Source organism: Aulonocara sp. 'chitande type north' Nkhata Bay, linkage group LG15 (assembly GCF_057382095.1).
Source record: "Aulonocara sp. 'chitande type north' Nkhata Bay isolate Kocher_YH1m ecotype deep benthic linkage group LG15, A_spYH_male_GT1.1, whole genome shotgun sequence".
Lineage (NCBI taxonomy): Eukaryota > Metazoa > Chordata > Actinopteri > Cichliformes > Cichlidae > Aulonocara > Aulonocara sp. 'chitande type north' Nkhata Bay.
In genome coordinates, this window is record NC_141358.1 from 4,071,246 (window position 1) to 4,094,381 (window position 23,136).

Sequence of the window (23,136 nt, forward strand, 5' to 3'; positions counted from 1 at the left end):
AAGGAAGTTTCTAATCAGAGCGCAGGAACAAGTCATAACAGGAGATCCTGTTTTAAAAAAGAAAGAAAAAAAAAGAGCAACATGGCTGCTGAAAACGACTCATCTCTTCCATCCACTCTGAGACAGGGAGCATCTTAGAGAGTATCAAATTCTCAGCAGGTCCCCCAAACCTCCTCTCCTGGCCTGCCCTCAGAGCTTTGACTGACTTGTGGTGAAGGTTGATGGGGATTATTGATCTGCCTGGCGCGCGCCTGTGGTTACGGCACAAGACTGACGACCTCACCAGAGGGATTTTTTGGCGTTCACGGGCCCCTGTCTTACATCAGTTGCTGGGACAAGGCTGCCATGGCTTCCACTGTGGACTGTTTGAGCTTGGAGCCAGGTGATCAAGACATTTTTCTATGTATTTAAATAATCAGACCCAAATTTAGGCAGAAGATAACAATAAACATATCTGATTGGCTTTTTGGAGAGGAGCCGTCGAAGTGAGTAACCATGTCTGCAGACAGCAGAGCCTGGGGGTATTTATGATCTTGGTTAAATTCTCTGGTTAGGGTTTCTGTTCCAGTTGCGAACCACATGAAATAATCCTTGGTCACTGGAGAAGGATGTGGACACTGTGCTAATTATGTGAGATGATGATGTCAGGTAGTGATACCTACTACTGAGACACAACTTTTCCCTCTGCGCTGTGTTCCAACGTATATAACCACACTGCGGTGACCACACTCGCAATACGACCACACTCGCATCCACATGTCGGACATGTCTGGATCCTCAGCAGCCCTCACACATCCACACACTGTCAGACGGGCGCTCACTTTATCATTCATACTTATAAATCATCACTTCGCCTGCAGGAAGCGCGGGGCATTTTATTTTCCAGTCATAAACCATAAAACCCGCCTCTAACACGAGTTATGATCCTTGGAGACAGAGAGGATGAATGTCTAAAGCAGAACCAGACACGATGGCGGGCATCCTTCGTCCCCCACTTTTCCCCTGGCACGCCTCACGCGGCCATGGTCGTACGGAAGATTTTCCTTTAAAAAAAAAAAAAAAGGCCTCCGCCTGATCTAAATGTCACCAGGGCTGTATGTCATTCAGCAGCGAGCTGGATTACCGTGACTGCTCCGAATTACCAGTCCATTAGATCTCAATTAACACTTGCCTTCATCTGACACAAAGAACGCACAGGGCTCCTTCATGCTTGGTTTCAGGCAATAGATGGGGCCCGGGCCCAAATTTTTAAAATTTTATTGCCTGGCTGAAACCTATGGAAAAACGCCTGTTTTACATGAATATTTGGCACAGAGTTTATCCTGTCTTATGTTCTGTGCATTCGGTTGTGCTGCACCAGTTTGCCATTTTTCTGACAGTCGAGATGGTGTATAATTTGAAACACTGACATGAAGCAAAGGCATGGGACAAAGAGGGCTTTTGTTTGCATGTTTGGTCGCTCTCCATGGTACTGACACTCACATTTTCACAGTAATTCCCGCTTCTTCTTCTTTCTTTTTTTTCAGGCAGTGTGGCCAGTATCAAATTGCATAATCTGAACTAGCAGTGCTCATTAAATGTAGGCATTTTAGGTTTCATAAGTGCACTCTCTTTGAGCTTCACTTAGCAGCAAATGGTTTCATGGAATCAAATGTTTCCAAAGCAAGCTAAAGACACAGGCATGCTTTAATCTAGTGATGAATGGATTCTGGTGCAGGATGTCAAGGCTGCCTTACAACCCTACCATGTCTGTGAGGTTCTGGGCTGCTGCCTGGATGCGGCTCGCCTGCCAGCTGATCATTTCTTTTATTACAGGTCAGAAGACAAGTTGTCTTTTACGGTCCCCTCTCTGTGAGGGTGAACAGCTTTTCAGATCTGGCATTCATTTATGGAGGAAAAGCTCTTGTGCAGGCTCGACTCCACAGAGGCAAGATGTGGGGTGTTTGGAGGCTGTGCAATAGTTCCACTAACATAATAAGTGCTAGTTTGGCTATATGGAACGCTGTATAGGTGGGCCCCCTCCCTGCGGTCCCCATGGTTAAATTAAGGAGCCACTAGAGTGCGCCAAAGTACACAGTTATGGTTGTCACAGTTTGAAAATCTCAAGGATCAAGCAGTGGGTGGGTGCCGGTGGAGAGGTGTCAGTTACCATCACATCAAATTACTGACAGTTTTTATATATTTTATGGTGGGAGTGGGCTGAAGTCGGAGAAGGTGGTCATCCTCTGAGACGTGACGGTGGTCGCTCCAAAACACTGAAGCCCAGATGACATCAGGTAACAGCGGTTCAGGGAGGTCAAAGGCTTCACGCTGGTTCTACAGCCCACACTGGAGAGCCCGTCAGCCTCAGTTTATCTTGGGACTAAATGAGAAATCAAGATGCACGCACACACACACACACACACACACACACACACACACACACACTCAACCCACAGCTCTGTTAGTGGAGACGGAAACATAGGAAGATATATACAGCTCTGTGAGTGGTATGAGGCCCTTGAGGATCACTTCCCGCCTGAGCTGCTCCTCTGAAACGTTTGTAGAGGTCACGTAAACAGTTTGTATTGGGCTGTCAGTTGTGTGTGTGTGTGTGTGTATATCTGTGTGTGCACAGTCCTTTGAGTGGAGTGGTTTTGTCTCCTCATAAACTCTTGTTTGTGTTCCTGTCAGTTGATTGCATAATATAAGGAAGAAAATACAGTCTGAGCTGTGCTGCTGAAAAACTACTTACAACCTGGTATAAAAATCAAGCGCACATCATCGCTGGCATCATGTTCAACCACCAAAATTTAACAGGGACAAAAAGCTCTATTCCAACCCCTCTTTAAACAAGTCTGCCTCGGCGCTGCTGTCTCTCCCGTGCATGGAGGACATTATGCTAATTTCCCTGGGTGTCTGGGTCCCGCTGCTCCTCCAGAGTTCATTATGATAATTGCTAGACATGGATGAGAACGCTGAGAATGTGAACCTGAAACCAGCAGGAGCTTTTTCCACGCAATCTATATTCAGGGAAATCCCGAGAATGTTCCCCAATCTGGATCATAAAAAAAACACATGGGGATGCTGTAGATCTCCGTCTCTGTTTCTTGTGTACGTGCACGCTTGGATTGGCTCTATTATGTCTTGGAATAATATAAAACAGCTTCCCCTGGTTCTCCCTGTCTCCATCTCTTGGGGTTTTCGCTTCACCTTTGAAATGCAGCCATGTCAGTTGTGCGCCGGCTGAGCGTGCAGTTAGGGACGGAGGTTCGACACCGCCTCAGGCCCGCGTCCAAAGACAATGTTGGTGCAGACGGAGCGGCAGACAAGAGATGACACGACCAACACGCTGCAGAGATCAGCGTGTTTCAGGGAGAGATCGAACCAGCAATGACTGCTAAGTGTGCACAGGCGATTAAGAGTAGACAGAGTGATGGCTTTTATTTTGAAATAGGTAGAGGAAACTGAATCTTAACTTAAAGATCCTGTATAAGGAAATGCAATTACCTGGCTATGTTTTCTCACTCCAAGTTTCCTCATCACACAGCTGTAATTTTGTAACAGCAGTGGTTTCTAAAGTAAATGTGTGTATCTCAGAATCAGATAAGCACAGGGAAGTCTTCTGGGGTCCCCATTGCACATAAACTGCATTATTATTATTACTATTAAGGTGAAAGAAAAACTGATTTTGGTGGAGAAACAAGATTCTGATGGGTGGGGGGGGGGGGAAGTAAGTTACAAAATTCCTATTTTATTCTTAAAATAAACAAAAATGTACAATCACAATGCCAATTTCACTCACTGTTGTCAGGTCTGTGTTTCCCTTAAAAAACAAAACAAAACAAACAATCGAAAAAAAATTATGATCTTTATGAAACGTACCAGCAAAGTCTAACAGTCTCCATTAGATTGAGTTTCCTGACAAGTGTTCATGAGAAGGAGCATAACAATAGAAATAACGAGTAAACTTTACATAAGAGCAGGTACAATTCCTGGATATCATACATGTTGATCAATGAATAATACAAGTTTTTTTTTTTAATGACAGTTTGTACGCAACATTAAAAAAAAAAATTAAAAAAAAATGAACCTTTGTATTTTGAGGAACAGCAAAAAAACCCAAACAGAAGCAGATGAGGACAGGTTAGGGTGTCAGTGCTGCGTTTAGGTGTAAACAGTTTTTAAAAGATTTGTGAAGCAGATTAAATAAATTCCAACAGATGTGCATAGTATTTGGGAAAATGCTATAAAATCACAGCAATCTAAAAGGTTTTTGAATTTGTTTATTTATGTTATGCTCTAACAGCAAAAGTACTTTTCGTGCTGGGCTGAAGCTGCTGGAGAAATGTGTGTGTGTGTGTGAGTTGAGAAGATCCTCTGCAGAGTGTGCGTGCAAATCTTAAATGAAAAGCTTGAAGTCTGATCCTTGGACAGGGCCATGTTTTTCTCAGCTTTTAAAAATTGGGTTATTATATTACCTTCATGCACTCAGTATCATACTGTATGAAAGCAAGAAAAGAAATGCTTTTTTTATTTTAAACAAATGCCAACTGCCTTGTGAAATCAGATTAAACTCCAATATAAATGGCTTGTTTGGCCAAGTGTTATCCATTCTGTGTGTGTGTGTGAGACTCCAGTGGCGTTACATCTCGACTGAGGACCAAAACCACGAGCCCTGCTGGCAGCCCGCCGCAAGTGCTGCTAGAAATAAAACAAGAAATAAGTGCTTTATGAAACAAACATACACAAGTCTCCCATATTTTTTGGTTACCAGTTTGCTGCCAGCAGCTGAATCCAATCACCACTTTGTTGTTTTGTGTTTTTTGGTTGTTGTTTTGCACTTTTTCCCCTTAAACTTTAACACATTTTAAAATCTCGCACGGTAATTTTTAAACCCAGACCTCCCCTCATATCGAGCCCACAGAGAGATTTTAGATTTAGACCCTTATTGTTGACATTAGCCAATAAAGAGGGTAAAAATCAATTCGGTAAACCCAGAGTAAAAATTGGAAAATAAATAAAAGCCGAAAGGATCACCAGAGTCTCTTTTGTTTCTCTGCGATTTCCTTTTTAACCCAAAAGACAGAAAGCAAGAAAAAAAAAATACAAACCTGTGTGTGTGTGTGTGTCACACACTAAGACAGACTTTTTCAAAGCTATCTTTTACATAGGATATGAAAGCTATAATAGACTTGGCATGTCAGAGCTATAATCTTGACCGTGCTTTCAGCCAGGCTGGGTATGAAAAAAAAGAAATGCAGATATAGCAAATCTGTGGGATCAACCAAGGATTCTTCCAGTCCTGAGGAGTTCATGTATCACAAAATAAGTGATCCTTAAAGTCTGACCTGCCTCTTTTAAAGTGGGCCATTAGGCACAGTACCCACTGCAATCATCTTTGGGCTGGACGTCAATTCGTGTCTAAATGCACCATTTCTTATTTGGAAGAGAAAATGCATAAGTATCTGTGTGCATGTCAGACTAGACAGAGCAAAGAAATCAAGCAGAATTTCCCCAAACGGATAATTATTTTCCCCCATTGAAACTCTCTTTAATGGTATGTTGCCAAGAGGCACAATACGAGTTATTGCTCAATAAATACCAAAGGTTTAATTCCGAGCCAAATGTGTGTCAACGCCTCGCAAGGATGTGGGGCTCTGGATGTGTAGAGCAGAAAGTTACACCAGAAAAAAAAAAAATGTTGCAATACTCTTTGGAAATTACATTTCATATTCAACACGATTTTAAATCTTTGGGTGCTACCAGAAAAACAAAAACAAAACGTACTTTCTTAAATTACCTATCAAAAAAAAAAAAAAAAAATCATTTTAACTTAGTCATATAGATGCATCAAAAATATTCAGATTACCTTTCTTTGACTCAAGTTTCAAATACAATACATAATTTATGGCTTTATAAGTTAAAACGAAGAAAACGCCTCAATCTACATCGTTTCACCCACAATATACAAGTTAAATTAATCGGTTTAAAGCAAAATTTACTGTCCACACCACTTAAAGTAACATATGCGTTACTCTTATTACTTGCTACTCAGTGCTTAACTTGCATCTTGATATTGTCGTAGTACAAAAAAAAAAAACAACACAAAAAAACATGCTCTGCAAAAAAAGCCTTAAAGAAATACAAACACTGTACAAAAGAGGCAGTCTTTAACAAATATCGTCGAAGCATCCCTTTAGCTTTGTGGAATAGAATAAAACTGAAATAATGTCTCATCCACTTGGGCCTAGTAAACCAAAACTGTCTTTTTCATTATTGCTTTGAAACGGACTCCCTTTGTAGCGCCACGGTCTAAACACATTCCAGGAGGACAAGTCCACACACGTTTGGTCTCTCTTGCTCTCTCCCTCTTTTTTAATCTCAACCTTAATTTCCAAAGGTAGAGACAGCTGATGTAAGCTCAAAAATCCCCTTTTTATTTAAAAAAAGAAAGAAAGAAAAGGTTTTGTGCTTTCAAACCATGACATCAGTTGACTTCTTATCTCTCTGCCTTCTTCAATATGGCCTCCAGACTGCTTCATCCATGCGGCCTCCGGGGTTGAGTACAGTTGGGGAGTTACTGTGGCTTCCGTCGCCGTCCACCCCTCCCTCTGTCTGGCTGGGCAGGTTAGGGTTCACCAGGGATGTGCCCGTGGAGGCGCTAGTGCAAGGCGGGATCATCCGGGACGGCGAGCGGTCCCCGCCGGGAACCATGGAGAACTGGTACGTGTTGGAGGACGTCCCGTAGTACAGATAGGGCGTGCTGCTGGTCTGGAAGGGTCCGCTCTGACTCTGGGTGGAGCCCGGGTACGGAGGGGGAAGGTAGGTGTGGTAGTGGGCGCTGCCCAGCGACATGGCTGAGGTGACGGGCGGGGTGTAGGTGAAGGTTGCCGGGTAGTGCATCCGAGGGCTGGAGAAACGGCTCTCTGTGAGGGAGGAGAGGCTCGGGAACTGGCGCTCGAACTGACCGGGGAATGGGCTCAGGTCAGAGGAACCTGAAAGGTGAAAACACAAAACGCACAAACACGTGAATTTCGTCGGTGTTTTATGACGTCGACAGGAAGGATTTATTACGGAACCTAAATAATCACACATCAGCTTGTCAGTTGTGATTGCGCTGAATGTGGTTTGGACTATTAAACCATTTAGCACTTTGTCTTGTAGAGTAATTGAATTTAACGAATACGTCTCTTGAGAAATTAAACAGCAGTAAACTGAATTGTCTATGAACCAATCTGAAGAAGCTAATAGATTTTGCGGGCACGGCTGCGGAGCAGCCTTCATCTATCAATATTAATAATGATATATCGATGAACTTCAGTCAGATTTTTTTCCAGCTGCTGCTATTCGGTTTCCATGAAGTTACCAAACGCACATCAGCAAAGTCGCGTGCAAGCATGTTTACACCTTTGCATATTTATGTTCCTGTGAGTGTGTTGGTGCATGTTTATGTGCATCTGTGCAACTGTTTATGCATGCAAATATATCTGTGCGTGCGTGTGGGGGTGGTGGGGGGAGCTGTATGTGTGTGAATACTGTATGCACATAAAAAAAAGAAGCAGTTGGGATGAATCAGGAGCTGCACATGTGGAAACACTTTGAGCAGAAACAGTTTCCATGAGATCCATAATGAGGCAGGGCTGAGCTCTGATGTGGCTCCTCTCCTCGCCTCCCATCGGCTCCAGCCTGTGTGTGTATGTATCCGTGTGAGTGTGCGTCCGTGCAAGCGCGCGCGGGAGGAGTGTGTGTGTGTGTGGGGAGGGGGGGATGAGAAGGAGCTGCTCCATCTCACCCTTCGTTCCTCTTTTCGCTTCATCCCTTTAAAAAATACCCAAAAAACCACTAACTGGCTGCGGCGAGCTTTGCGCTGGGCGAAGAGTTTAAGGAGAATAGGAGGTCCTCCCCTCCCCTCTCTCCCCGTCTCCCTCTCAGCGGTTTAGTCCAGCCATGGCGCTCTTATCATAAATCACCAGGCGTCTTCTGTGTCACCATGTCTGCTGCGAGAGGACAGGGGGTGGTGGGGAAGAGGAGGGGAGGTGGGCGCAGTGTTTATGTGCAGGGAGGGATTGCGAAGCCGGGTTTGTCGCTGCAGCGTCAGATAGCATATGCTGCTAATTAAGGCCTTTAAACTTCCTCTTTCCCCCCCGAGATCCGTTTGATTCTAATAGAAATAGTAGGCGATTGTCTCTCTGTTGCAGAGGGGCAGTGTGATCTCAGACGTGACCGGCGCTGTTCAATAAAACCCCTGCTTTTAACTTCAGGACCTATTTTTGTGCTCAAAGAGGCCCTGTGATGATGGGCCAGATCGAACTTTATCAGCCTAAATAAAACCAGAGTGTAAACGTCTGAATGTTTGGAAGGATGTTACAAAACTCGGGGGCGTTGCTTCCGAATGAGGTGTTTGACTTGACTGATGAACTTTTTTTGCGATCGCTTCTGAGCAAATGTAACATTTTGACACACGAGCCGGACCGCTTAAGGGAGGGCGGAACCCCGATACAGCATCCATATCAGCTTCTGCTCGTGCTCGTCGGTATGTTCTGCGGCTGGATACGGTTACACAGCCGCCTGGCGAGGTGTCAACATGATCTCTGGAGATCTGAGAGCCTTAGTCACATCGCTTAGGAGGCATTAAGCGCTTGAGGTGTGCGACTGGGTAAAAGTGGGGAGGCGAGTTTTTGCCCCCGTGTTGGTGCTCGCGCTTTGAGAACAAAGACCAACGCTCGCTAGATGAAAGCTGAAGTGAGCGACCAAACTAATCAAAGTTGACAGGGCAGCTGGCGGGATTTTAAACCCTTTCTAATGCAGAGTCACATGGCTGCATCGCTTAATCACTCACCCTCGCTCGGGGCACACACACACACACACACATGCACACAGAGGAGGGTGTAGTATGTTAGCACAAGGAAACAGAAACAAAAAGTAGTGTAGAAAAAAACTGGTGGCAGTGAGTCAAACAGGTGTACAGGGCAGAAACTCGTCTGGCGGCGTGCAGGGATTTTAAAGGAGCTCTTACATTGGGGGAAAAACGGGGACAAATTGGAACACAGATGCTGCCGTTACTGCAAACAGACTGGCTAATGCAATTACCCAGAATGCCTTGAGAGAGTGGCACATCGCTGTAAAGACACTTTATTTGTCAGTCACGAGCCTGTTATTATCCCTGGGCCTGTTATTACCCATGCTCCTCTGGGATCAAAGGCTCTGAGCTTGGAAAAAAAAGAAAAAAGGAAACAATAGTTGTTTTTTTCCCTCGACTGTTTGAAAAACATCAAGCAAAGCGCTCTCTGGAGAGATGGTTGGACAATATGGCCTCATTCCTCACGTTCGCCTGAGAATGAGCTTGCTTTGCTGAATTATTCTCTCTTAAATAGTAGCTCATAGTTTTTTCTCCCCTCTTTGTATACGTTTCTGCTTTTCACAGTGTGAAAGTGCGTGTGTGCCTGTCTCTCCACCCCTACCCCCTCTTTCTCGCTGTAAGAAAAATGCTGCAAACTTGTTGTAAAATGTTGTAAACTAAATTACTTGTAGCAGATTAAATGACCCTGACAGTACCTGGCAATCGTCTAGGCACGTCACTGATGGCAGGCAGACCTGTGGCTCGGCTGGAGGAGAGGGGGGTGGTGGAGTGGACCGAGGGGGACGCCATGGGACTCAGGTAGGACGGATACGTCTGTTCGTACGACCAGGGAGGAGAGGACTGGGACTGACGAGGGTCTGAAGGGGAGAAACGGAGGGAGAGAGGACAGAAATGGAAGTGGGAAAGAGGGGGGGAAGATTACAGAAAGACGTATAAAGAAAACACAAGACAGGAAAAGAAAGGAAGAACGAAAGAATTACCACTGGCCCACAAGCTTGTTCAAATATTCAGATTTCTTTTGGAAGGGGGGGGCAGGAAGGTTGGCAACAATAACACAACGAGCTGTGGACTTGATCCGTCGCTATGCTTCTCCGCGCCTGTGTTTAGGGTTAAATATCACTCGGGCATGTTATGCAACATTTTTTAATAATAAGACTTCTAATGTTTACCTTTTAGAGAGAAGATCTTCCTGTTTGCCTTGTAAAACTGTGTGCTCGCAGCTGAGGCACAGAGAGCCTCGCTGGCACTCAGCCACGGTGTAAACACACCGGCAGACAACCACAACACTTTATCATTGTGTCTGTGCGGCAACAAGGACTCAGAATGGAAGCTGATTGAGACAGAAAGTATATGTGTGCGCGTGTTTATGTGTGCATGACAAAACTAAACTATTTGATTGTTCACTTTCAAGTGATTTCTTTCACTGTTTTTGTCAGATCACAGAAGGTGAGGAGGCATGCCAAAAAACCCAAAGAAACCAAACAATCTTATCAATCAAGCAGCACCTGTTTGGCAGTTAGCTCACGTGGTACTTTCAGTCCAGTGTACAATTGTCACCCCCGCACTGCTTTGCTGCGAAACCGTGCCCTCAACGATCCATCGAGTCGCAACACAAAACCGTGACAGAGATTAACTAAGAGCTAAATGACGACGTGTGACGTGCCTCCAGAGATTTGGGTGATCGGGTAGCAGCCATCCCAAACCGTGAGAGATTTTGTTACCTTCTAAGATTGATAGAGTGATGGAGCAGAGAAAGACAGATGATCTCAGAGGCACCGTGCTTGGTGTTTTGTGGCTCAGGATGTGTCTGAGGCTCCAATTGGGGTTTAATATTTCACCTTACATACAGTAAACGGTGCTCGGTTTGTGACTCAGCCCACCTGTCCAGAAAAAGCATGGCACGTGTTGGACACGCGCCTATTCCATGCGTCAACTTGGTTATACTTTCTTGGAAGGGAAGCGATGTGAAAAACGTCAAATTTTTAAAATAAAAATGCCCGCTAACTCCTTTAAAACCTTCCTTTCCTTGTGTGCATCCACAGTTCAAAGCATGTATGTCTGTGTGAGGATTTCTTCCCACGTGAAAATAAGAAGACTCGTTTTTAAAATACAATATGGAATTTTGGCAACTCAATTTTGCAGGATGACAGCAGAGTATGATCATATCATGTTCAGCACAAGGAGGGTTTTGGTATCCTAGATGACACATACACACACAAAGCTTGGGCAACAGCAAAATATTTGTATTTGAAACTTATAACAAGGAACTATAAAATCGCAGAGGTTTAAGATCAGATACGGAACAGCATGCTAAGAGATTCTGTGCATGCACACTTCCTGGACGCTTCCAGCACCTGGATTCTCCATCAACACCAGGAGGTTTGTATAAGCTGTCCTTGGCGGCTCACCTGTTATCTGCGTCTGTCCCTGTGGGTTGAAGGAGTTGGCCGCCGTGTTGAGAGCTGGCCGGGGAGCTTGTGTCGGAACCGCGACCCTCACCCTCATCCTCTCTAGCTCGCTGAGGCGGTCGGAGAACAGACCAGTTTTGGGAGGATCCTCGAGCTTCTGACGATGCCCTGCAGACACAGAAAAACAAAACAAAGCACTGTTATATTGACGGGACGCAGGCAGTAGCGAAACACCCTTTTAAACACTGACTGTAAGTGCTCCGATGTTGCCAGCAAAGAATATTTTTATCATTGTGAAAGAAAAGTTCTGGGCAACGTTCAACTCTTAGGTTGTTTGCTGCTCCTGAACCTTAGAGGCTCACTTCCCGATAAACACAGTTTGTACCCCAAACGAGGAGGAGGTGCAGGCGCATCTGGGAATGGTGTCCCAGACCCTGATAAGTAACAAAGTCATGGGAATAAAAAGAGATGTTCTGATGTATGTTAATTTTTAACCTGAGGCTTCTTCCACTAGTAAACACAAGCTCTCACGCCATTGCCCCATTATCCCCACAGGAGTCATAACCTATGCCAAATATATTATGCATTTTCTCTTCCTGCATTCCTTTACCAATAATTTTACACCCTTTATATCCCCGATTCTATTCCACTCTCTCAGCCTGGTAACTCTACACTCCTCCAACATACAAACACATATCCACGCAAGATGATGTCTGAGCCTGTCTTAGCAGTCCGTTTGGCCTTGTAGTGGGAACCAGTGCAAAACCTGCCCAGGGCCCACAGGTGTAGATTATAGTTTAGTAAAGGTGGGGTAGAAAGAGAGGCCTGGACGCACGCACGCACGCACGCACGCACACACACACACACACACACACACACACACACACACACACACACACACACACACACACACACACACACACACACAGAGTTCTCTTTAACACCGACACAGTCCTGTGTCGGTGTGTCTGTCTGGTCTTGCACTAGTTCTCCTGTAAAGGCGGTAAAGTAAATATCAAACAGAGTAGAAACTCCTGCTGTGCTTGGCAGGGCTCCAGCTGGCTCAGGCAGAAACAGCGCGCTACTTCAGAATCCTGCCTAACCTGACTGCTGCCTGAGCTGGGAACAAAGGCCTGCCAATACTCTTATAACACCGGGTGGGTGCACAGGAGAGGGCGAACAAAAAAGAGCTTTAAAAAGAATCATCACTAAGGCATCATTAGAGAGATCAAAGAAAAATTCCAGCCTAACTATGTGTACCGATGACATCCCAGCTGAGGGGCTCCGCTGCATGTCGTATCCATCTTTCCTGTTTGTGCTGATTATCTAAGTTTGTCGTTTTGTATTTATTCAACTAAGACAGAAATTCTTTTAGAAACCGCCCATAACAGTCAAACATTTTTCCACTACTGCAACAAAGCATTATTTCAGCCTCAGTTATGCTGCTACAAACCATGTGACTCTCTCACAACAAATTAATTTACTCTGGAACAACTGCTTGGAACTTTAATACCAAACAGTGGTGCAATGAAATTGAGACTCGAGAATGGCGGCAGAGAAAAAAAGAAGGCAGCCAGTGACAGTCAGACAGACCATGATTTTTATTACAATGACGTTACCGGACTGGCATCATCCAGCTCAAAATAAATAGACAATCTCATCATCGGTCTCCTCTAGCTGCTCTGGAAAGGAGAATAATAGCGGCTACTAAAAGACCTCAGCTTATTGAAGACTTTATAATATAATTCAAGCCCATATTTCATTAATAATATTTCCCCATCGTTCCTGCAGATAATTTGTGCCTCTCGCTGGCATTCCTCGTCTCTCTGTGCAAGCTGCGCCCAGTCAATCATAGCGTTTCCATTTTCAACAGACCCAGTTTCTATTCTAAAAAAGCCTCGGGACACAGAGCAGGCTTTGTGCACAGCCTGTTTCCTAGTGATGGGAATAAATAGCAATGGGAGACCATAGGGGGATGATGGGAGACAGAGGGGGACAGGCGCGAGCAGGGAGGCAACGCCGGCGAGGGAGAGACCCTGATGACCAGTAAATTAAGAGCTCTGGGCTGGTTAGGCGACGCAGGTTCTGTGAGGAGTGCTGAATGGTGAAACAGTTAGGGAGACTTTAGGATTTCAACATATTTGTCGACGATCCTAAAATATAGACAGATGTTTAAGAAGATAAAAATTATACTGACACGACATACAACAAGCTAACTTCACTTCTGTTACAGTTTCATTCAGCTTCCATCCTCAGCCACCGTAAATGTCAACAAATCTATGGATGACACTCCGTTTTAAAGGAAGCCTTTGTATTTTTTCCTCCTATAGGAATGCTGCATGTCAACCACCACATTAAGGTCCAATTTACACTCCAACCAGCCAGACCTCAAGTCCATTAGTTTAGCAGGCCTTGACAGTAAATACAGTTTTTCATGAGTTAATTACACCTTTTAGAGGACAACTGTTGCCAAACACAAGATGTCTCAGCTGTTTTATCGGAACCCTAGCAGGGCGGAGGAATGAGCCGGGGGTATTTAAAGGAGCGGGAAAGGCGGATGATTTCACTGCCGTAGGGAAAGTCCCTGAGATTCCCATCATCCCTGTGAAAACAGCGGAGATTTTCGATAGCGCCTGCCACTTCCCTGCCCAGCCAGCGCCCGGAAACATGGACAGATTCAGACCAGATGTGAACAACTCGCACACACACGGAAACACCAGAAACGCAGAAAAAACAAAAGGATGTATGGATACACACTCCTACTGCATGCGCAATCATGCGTGTTTGCACTCAGCCACTACACACTTAGTCACACACACAAACTAAGATTTAGAATGATTAGATAACACCTCTATAGATAGTATCTCAACTCGCACGGTTGCACGCTGATCCTAGGATAGTATTTTTTCAGCCGTTCCAGAGAAATAAGTCTGGATCCAGCTCACCCCTGCTGATCTGATAACAGTTAGTAAGAGCAAGTAGGCAAACACAATATAAGTCTTCCATAATTAATGGCAGCATTAGATTGAATCTGAGCCTGAGCACAGAGATCTTTGACTAATGGTTGGCTGTTATGTCCTGGCTGGGAATATCCCTCAAATACCGTATACATTTCTTTTAGCCGGATAGTGGTTTGTGTAGGGATTTTGCATCGTGTGGTGTATCAATGTCCTTTTAAAAAAGCTTCAGGAGCTTCAATAGTTAAAATATTAGAAATGTTTGAAGAATTTTGTGCCTTTTTTATGAATTTTTATAGCAAATGTATGTACACATGAAATTACAGGCAGACAACAAAGCTTATCAAACACAGGACACTGGTGAAACAGCTATGCTAGGCTAAGCTAAGCTAAGCTAGGCTGCGTGCAGTGTTAACGAATTTTGTACGGATTAAAAAACAAGATATAATATAATAATTAGTGCATGCAGGAGGTGGTGACAGTCACAGGTCTTTATGCTTATCTTAGATAATGTCTCCAAGCTAGAGGCAGATTTTATTGATGTGCCAGTTCAGTCTCTGCTAATTAGCGCACCCCAGCTCTTCTCATATCTGGCTGGCGTTATGGCCGGGTTGCTATTATGACAGCCCTCGATATGATTCAGCTACTCTTCATCGCATCCTCAGATGTGGGTGGCTCCGTCTGACAGGATGACAGGAGGCCCAATCTAAACAGAACCAGCAGATCTGCTCTGCTGCAATGGTAAACTCACCGACGCAGCAAAGCAGAACAAAGACTACCTACAGTAGCTGCAGTCTAAACAGGGGACCTGGTGTTTTCCCCCCCATAAATTAAAACATTTTACAGCAAAGAATCTTAACTAAATCTAATTCCATGGTGTAATCTGTAAAAAAAAAATAAGTGTGGGAGATGTTATTGTTTTCCCCCCCATAAAAACAATCTAGTAACCATTGTGGTCCTATATACTTTAAAGCCTGTTAGAGCAGGCTGGTTATTGAGTTATTGCTTTCACTGTAATGTTTGCAGAATAATTATAAACCTTAGCCAAACAAGTTCAGAGCTTAGACATATTACCACAGCATTAACAAGAATACTGTAACAGATTACTGTTATGAACTTTTGGATTTGAGAGTTAATAAAAATGTGAAAATGACTTGACTAGAGCTTCAGGTTCTAACCTGTGAATGATGCAATGAATGACGGCCAGGTTAGGACCCCTGCTGAATAGTTAGTAGGCCACAACCGCTACACCAAAGCCATCAAATTGTGCGCTTAACATAACTGTCGCAGACAGCAGCTCCAGTACAATTCAACAAGTCAAAAGAAGAAGCTGCAGGACACACCTTTGTAGGGAATTCAGATGTCAGCAATCAGGCAAATATTTGACACGTAGTAGGAGTATTTCAAGGATGTTTCTGCGAGTCACCGGACTCTCTGAATCAAGTTCACTTCTCTTTTGTTTAGATAATTGTAGTTTTCACTCTGGAAACAGTGGTGGTTTCTGGCTTTATGAAAAGTAGAAACTGAACTGACCTGGGTCATCCTTCAACAATCATATCTGGATAAAATTCTTTCCCTAGCAGCGGCAGGGTCATATAGACCAGAGGGGGGAGGATCCTCCCATCCTCCCAGCTTAAATCTGTTGGAAACACTGAGAATAGTTGGAAAATAAGAGTCTACAAGTGAGTCAGGTGTGAGTCTGCAATGAGCTGATATTATTGCGTAATGCACAGCTGTCTGAAAAACTTGCTAGCACCGTTTGAAGTAATTGATAAGCAAAGAGGCATGCAATTTCAATGGACTGGACATTTTGAACTGATCCCAGATTACCATCATTACTCCTGGCTATAGCCTACGCCCGAGGCTGGAATCGACTGTCATTGCCTATCAAGAAGTGTATTTTTAGAACGCTGATCTGTTCATTTAAAGCTCCTCCTCCTCCTCGAACTTATCAAGTTTCAAGTGTCACCACAGAAACATCAGTGGGAAATTCTCCTACCTCAAGCCTGACTAAGTAAAATCTGAGGAAAATGCAGAGCAACAGAAAATCCTGAATAAATGGAATAATTTATATATTTGGTGTCACATCGTGCCCTCTAAGCCCTTCAGTCTGGTTTATGATCACCAGGAGAGCCTGGATGAATGTATCACTGGGGCTGATTCAGACCCCCCACCTCTCCCCCAATACTCATGGAGCCTGGGTTGAATCAGCCCGTCTGTGTTTGTGTGTGTCAGTCATCTCACGGTGGAACAGTAAACTGGATGAATGAATACGCTGGTTCCATATTTCACTTTTTTATTTGGAGCTTTCACAGTGGCCATGTTGTTTTTGTGAGTGGTCAGAAACAATGAATTATTTCACGTTGCAATCTGAAGCTGGCAAAGCGTGGCTTAGTGGGTGACAGCCAAACGCACGTCTACCATGGGGGTCTGGTATAAAGGGAGACGAGGTGGGGAGAAGAGAAAAAGAAGAGAGCAGAGAATAAAAACAGAACTGAAGGGGGGAAAAGAGGGAAACGATGATGAGGTGAAAAAAGAGAGGAGAGAGGAGGTGTAGGAGACGAGGCAGCGAGCAAAGGAGTGAAGGAGAAAGAGGGAAAGGGGGAGCCAGGCTGTCGTGGAGCGCTGCCAGCCGTCTGTGTGGTCCATGCGTTCCAGCCCGGAGGAAGCTAGCCAGGCAAGGGAAGGGCACACACACACACGCGCACACACAAAATTCCCAAAGGCGATACATTTATTGAATGCAAACACACTTTATACACATTTGTACAATACTGTACAAAGTTTAAAGAGCACCAGCGCGCACACACACGCCACCCACCAAACGCACACACACACACACACAGAGTTTAGCTCATGTGTGGCTTTCAGACAGGCTCCTTCTGCACCTCTCTGCTCGCATTAACGTCTTTTGATTCAGAACAGGGGAGAACAAATCCATCTGAGATGTTTTTGTCGCATCTCGGGGCCAAACAAACCCAGACTCTGTCTCGTTATCTTTATATCTCCTTATGATTCACTTCTGCCTCCCTTTCTCGCTCTCCATTCTTCTGTTGTCTTCTTTGTCTCTCCCTCCCACTGGATTATTTTGTTCTTTAGACGCCTTGGCACGTCTTCAAGGGACTTCATAAGACATTCAAGTGACTGGCCGCCTCTAGAAAAGCCTGAAGTATTTCTTTTCTTTTTTCCCTCTGCCCTTTTCCCCACCTTCCTACTCTGTTCATCGTTCATTTCATTGCCTTTTTTTCCCTCCTGATGTTTGGATGACTTTTATTTGTTCAGCTACCATTGTAAAAGCTGTTTCAAGTGTGGCTGTAGCCGATAGGTGAATCTTCTGAAATCCTCTTTAATTACTTGGATGATGAACAAAAGAACACTGCTTCAGTTACTGCTTAAGGCAGTAACTGAAAGGGTACAATAATCCAGACACGTAGAGGGCTTCATTCCTGAACATAATTCAAGGATATTAAATGGTATCTGTCTGACATCATTTGAATTTAACGGTTTAATGCAAATGGCACTTTAGCACTTACTGTACAAGCCCCTGCAATGGCATTTGTAGGTGTGTAATATATAAATGTTTGGAGGCATTTTTTTGTATCATTATATCCAACAGTAGGCACTACATTTTGCGTATTAACCCAGCTGAGAGTGTGCCAGACAAGAACCAATCACAGAGAAGCTCACAACACAGCAATATTGACACAAGCTGCCCACAGGAATCACAATAAGGTGATAAAGAAAAGAAACCACTAAAAATGAAAGAGCAGCAAATCTGTGTCAGAGTGTGTCTGCGATCGCTTTATTTTCAGTTTTAATAAAGTGTCAGTTCATTTTATTACAAAATAGCAACTCTTTTGTTGGCTGTTATTTTCTCCGTGTTCTTTACTGTAAATTAAGTATCACTCATTCAGTTTAAACTCATTAATTTAATAAGCTCCACAACAAAATCTCACCAAGTAGTAACACTGCAAATTAAGTGACATGTTTTTGTTTCCCTATCAATCATGCACCACTCCTAATGCCAAAGTCCTGAGTCATCTTTTTCCAGCTAAACTGAAACGTACGAGGTTTTAATGAAGATTATCTTGTCCAAGAGAAATAATCAAATTATATATATTAGAGTAAGCAGCTTTTTATTCTGGATATTCCTAATCCAGATTTGTGAAAACAATGATGGAACTTTTGCCGTGAGGACTCCCCAGCTTTGGAATTCCTGGTTAGGAAAGCCAGCGTTGATTTTCCTGTTTTGGGGGTATATATATATATATATATATATTTGTAAAAATGTTTTTTAAAATCATTTATTTCATAATATTATTGAAAATATGCACACACTCTTGTCTTCAGTTTTACTCTGCAAAGCACCAAGTAGCTGCAAGTTAAGTTATTATCATCAAGTACATAGAGAAGCATAACTCCATATGGAAGTATTGTGCATCTAAGTGTGTGTGAGAGTGTGTGTGTGTTGCACGAGTTTGGCTTGGCAGACAGGTCTCCTGAACCACTAATATTGTCTGCAGGCTTGTAAGTACCATGGCTTCTTCACCAGACTTGTTAACACCCTGACCAAACCTGAACCAAAACACGACCCCGTCCCCATGCCCAGAACCCCCGAGACCATACGGCTTCAAACCCCATAGTGCAGAGACGGGCCTGACCGCTAACCTCCACTGCTGACACACAACATTCGCGCACACACACCAAGTTATGAGAAATAACCACCGTGTTACGCCACAGCAAGACACAGTATGTGTAATGCCACAATGGTTTTTGTCACCCTCTGTGCTTGTCTGTCATCAATTAACTATAATGAGAATAGTGGGTTTGGACAGAAAGGCTTGTATATTGCGTTAATACGGCTCGGCTATTATCACTCAGGAAGTTTGTCTCAGCTGGCCACAGCCACCGTCAGGAGCAGCTGAAAGGAGACAGAACCACCTATAAAAGCATATTGGTTTAAACAACCACTCCCTGTCTATTAGCTCAAAATGACATTTAATGAGACCTATTAGCTCTGCTCCAAATCAGCACTGTGGCTACACTAGACTAATGACACCAATAACACACATTCTGCAAACCATGTCATGTGGGGGCACACCAGCAGACACAGGCGCTGCGAGAAACGCACGTGAGCAAACGGATACGCACATCTGCATGTGAGAGCACACACGGGCGCATGTATACACACAGTCGATGAGTCGTCTGTGCGGTGGCAAACCACAGGTTAACCAAGAGCTGTCAAGCGATTAAGCACAATACGAGCCACAAAAACCAAGTTAGCCTCCCGCTAATGACACAGTGGCCAGAGGGACCTGACTAACCACTTACCATACACACACACACACACACACACACACACACACACACACACACACACACACACACACACACACGCACACTGTAAACCTCTGAGGAAAATTATACCACAGATCTTTATACTTGGGCCTCGCTGATTTTCGTCACCGACCACGCAATTAATTAACTAAGGCTCGGGTCCACAGTTCAGAGATGTGTGCCTTACTGAGTCACAGGGGTGGTCCTACTGATATTAGACAAGGGAGCGCTGGGAAAATGACATCCCTCAGGAACACTCATATGGCTACCATAAGGAGCATCAAACAAGTTAACACAAAATCTACTTCCTGAATGAGACACCCACAACCAGGCAAGCAATTATACGGTTAGAAAAAAAGTTAACAGAAGCATAAAGAATATTTGGACATTTGAACTTTTATGTCAGGAACCGGCTGAAATCTTCTGCTATTGTCAACTTATTTTCCAGGAGGAAAACAAACAAACAAAAAATGCCCCACAGTGTTTTCAAAGAGGAGGGCCACAAAGGGCTAGTGTATGTCAACTTTAAGATAGCCTACTGTTCCATCTCTGAGTGCAACCCTCCCTGGTGGGGCCTGGCTATACCACAGGCCTCCTAATTATCCACTCGTTTAACACAAAATAGAGCCGTAATGGCCAACAAAGCCCCCCCATACCCCCTCCCAGCGTCTCAATGAAGCGTTCACAGATAGAATCACAGTTTTGGAGACAGTCACTGCTCTCAGCTCAGAGTCTCTGCGCTGAAAACCTGGAGGAGGGGGAGGCTCTGTGGAGAGGGCACATGTGTGTTTTGCCACCCTCCGACCTCGACTTAATGACCCCTGAGAGGGAGACGTGTTCTGGCTGTAGTTTCTGGGTAAATTACACCACCACTGTAATTCTGACCACTTAGCAGCAAAGGAAAGAAGTTCAGGGGTTATGCATGATGACATAGTCTTTATTGCTTAAATTACTGTCCTGAGACTGAAGTTGGAACATGCAAACTCTAGCTTTATGTTTTTTTACTCAGGCTAAATAGAAGAAAAAACAATGCCTGTGAGAGTGAAGTCTTGTGCCAGTGTACCCTCACCTGATCAGGTCTCTAGCTTAAAGACTCGCTTCTCGTGTGTTCAGGCTTCTGGACACAAATCTAAGACGGCAGCTCTGCTGAGGCCGCACCGAGCTTTTCTAAACAAATTCACTTCCGACTCCCATCTGCTCGCCACCAAATAACAGGACTTGTTTGAAAGTCATCTGGGGGGGTGGGACAGCAGATGCACAGGAAATGCTTTTGATCAAACAAGATGGCTCAAGAGCGAGAACGGATGGTGGGGAAAAGTGGGCGTGAGCGTGAGTACATGTGCGTTTGAGGACAAGCATATGCCTTTGTTTCAGGGCGCATGTTGATGAGCGCTGAATGTCGAGTGTGTGAGGCATTTTTTGGCACCACAGGCAGGTTTCCTACAACGAGAGACTGATGGTGGTACTAATCCTAGTGTCTCCTGGCTCCTCTGTGTCTCTGTGTGTCCTGGTGCCATATGTGACAGGACAGGCGGGGTGAGTTGTTTGCGATGTGATATTGTTCATTGAGACGCCATGAGATGAGAATATGCTTTTTTTTTTATGAATAGGGAGGAGGGTTGTGGAAACAGCTGCATGCCAGACCAGTTGGCACTGTTGGCTATAGTAAAGTTTTTTTTTCCCTCCTCAGTTGTTTTTATATGGCCCATTAAAATGAGCTGATGCTAGCACTCTGCTACCCCGCGTACCCTCTGAGGAATACGTTGCCTCACATTTTATTTCTCTTCTGTCTCTCAAAGTGTCACATGGGAGGCTAGACTGCTTTGTGAGAAGTCTTTAAGTGATTGCTAATTAACACAATTTAGAACCTTTTCCTGTAAACCTTTTCTTTTTTGTTAATTTCCTCGTTTTATTAGTGTCATCATTTAAGCCGGACGTTCGACTCTGTTTGCTGGCTGGACACATAGCTCAGTTAAAGGGCACTCCACTGAGTTTGCATATCAAGAATAGGTGAAGAACTATGTAAAAGTTGAGAAGTATTTTCCACAGTTAGCTCCCTGATATTATCATCATCACATATATGAGCTAGAATCTGATCCCACATAACACGATGGGATTCTACTTATTCTAATGAAAAAGTAGAATCCCATATTTGAAAGCTTGCAAATTGGCAAATTGAAAGAAGACTTAGGATGCTTCCTTGTGTGTGTGCACTTATTTTCATACTGTACTGCTTGTGCGTGCATTGGTACTCACTCCTGGGCTCACGAGGTCCGTCCACGGTGACCTTTATGGCTCGGTGGTAAGTGGCCACTTGTGGCGGGTTGGTGAATACTGTGATTGTCAGAGTGAAGCTCTTGCCTGTAGTGACATCAAGCAACATCAAATGACAATTGAGACAATGGCTAGTATTCATCTCTACAACATCCCCAAGTCACAAGTGTGGTTGTGATCACATAATAGCCAATACAAACTGGGGAAGAAACGACTTCGAGAGGATTAACAACAGACAACATTGGCTGTTTGAGAGGGTCTATTTAGGTCCTTTGGCAGAGTCTAAATGGAAGACTGACTGCAGGAGCCAGTATCGTGTTATCCAGAATTTCTAATGCTTTGTGAGTGGGCGAGAGGCATTTTAATAGTCACTTCCTTTCTCGATAATCCCCAGCAGTTGCTGCCTTGGGGTTGAGTGTTTGTCTGTGCAAGTGTATGCGTCCCTATGTGCATGGATGCGGAATGCTATGAATCAGAGTCCAACAGCCAAGTCAGCAGGAACAGTAATATCTGAGGTATGCAGACGCAATGAGTAACCATGGCTACACGTTGGAAACAGGAAGCGGGGGTAGCAACTCATCCGAGCCCCTGTCTATTCATCCATACACCTGTGTGTGCCATCCCCTCTTCCATTCTGAGCCCCAGCTAAGTGTAAACATGCTTTTCAAAGATCAGATAGCAGTCAGACAGAGGAGATGCAACAGGCGTCCCTCATACCCGTTTCAAGGTGCATGTGGGTGTTCCCGACCAAGAACCCCAGAGGGTTACTTCAACGATATCAGGTGTGGTATTTGGAAAGATTAGCTCTATGATTGCAATCAATTAATGACTTAAGTGGTTGTGAACAGTTTCAACATAAAAATTGACCACAATTCATGGATAAACTGTAGAAAATAGCAACTAAAAGGAATTTCTAAATAACTGGAACACATAAACTAATGCTAGCTAGGGTTAAGAGTTGAAATTATTAGCTGACAGTAAGGATAAACAAATGATATCACTAGCGCAACACAGTGGATACTAAGGATGCACCGGTACATCACCAAAATACTGGTACGGACCTTTGACTTTGTTGATATATTGTTACATATAAATAAAGTGACACATACTGATGATCTATGATACAGTGGGGCATCTTGTGCATTGTGTTCCTGCTTCACTGCTGTTAAAGCTGCTGTCATCTCTTAATTGTGATCCTGTTCGTGCTTCCTGTCAAGGTAAGGTTGTACGCTATGACGCTATTAATTTTAATGATGTTATCAGCGATATCTGAGACCTCTGAACTAGCCGTCCTGTGCATCTGTGCTATCATCATACA

General features: G+C 44.1%; 1 protein-coding gene across 7 annotated transcripts in view; it reads right to left on the minus strand.

Moving 5' to 3' along the window:
* Positions 1–3,429: 3,429 nt before the first annotated feature.
* The window catches only part of runx2b (RUNX family transcription factor 2b), a 146,383-nt gene continuing 126,676 nt past the window's right edge, over positions 3,430–23,136 (minus strand). For 3 of the 7 annotated variants that reach the window (XM_086263607.1, XM_086263606.1, XM_086263612.1), the window contains exons 5-8: positions 21,801–21,905; positions 11,251–11,418; positions 9,538–9,699; positions 3,430–6,977 (exon numbers count right to left, since the gene is read on the minus strand). In XM_086263607.1, the coding sequence (XP_086119733.1) occupies positions 6,499–6,977; positions 9,538–9,699; positions 11,251–11,418; positions 21,801–21,905 (914 nt within the window). In that variant the 3' untranslated portion in view covers positions 3,430–6,498. The remainder of the gene's footprint in view (positions 6,978–9,537; positions 9,700–11,250; positions 11,419–21,800; positions 21,906–23,136) is intronic. The other 4 variants (XM_086263609.1, XM_086263608.1, XM_086263610.1 and 1 more) reach the window with 2 other exon arrangements.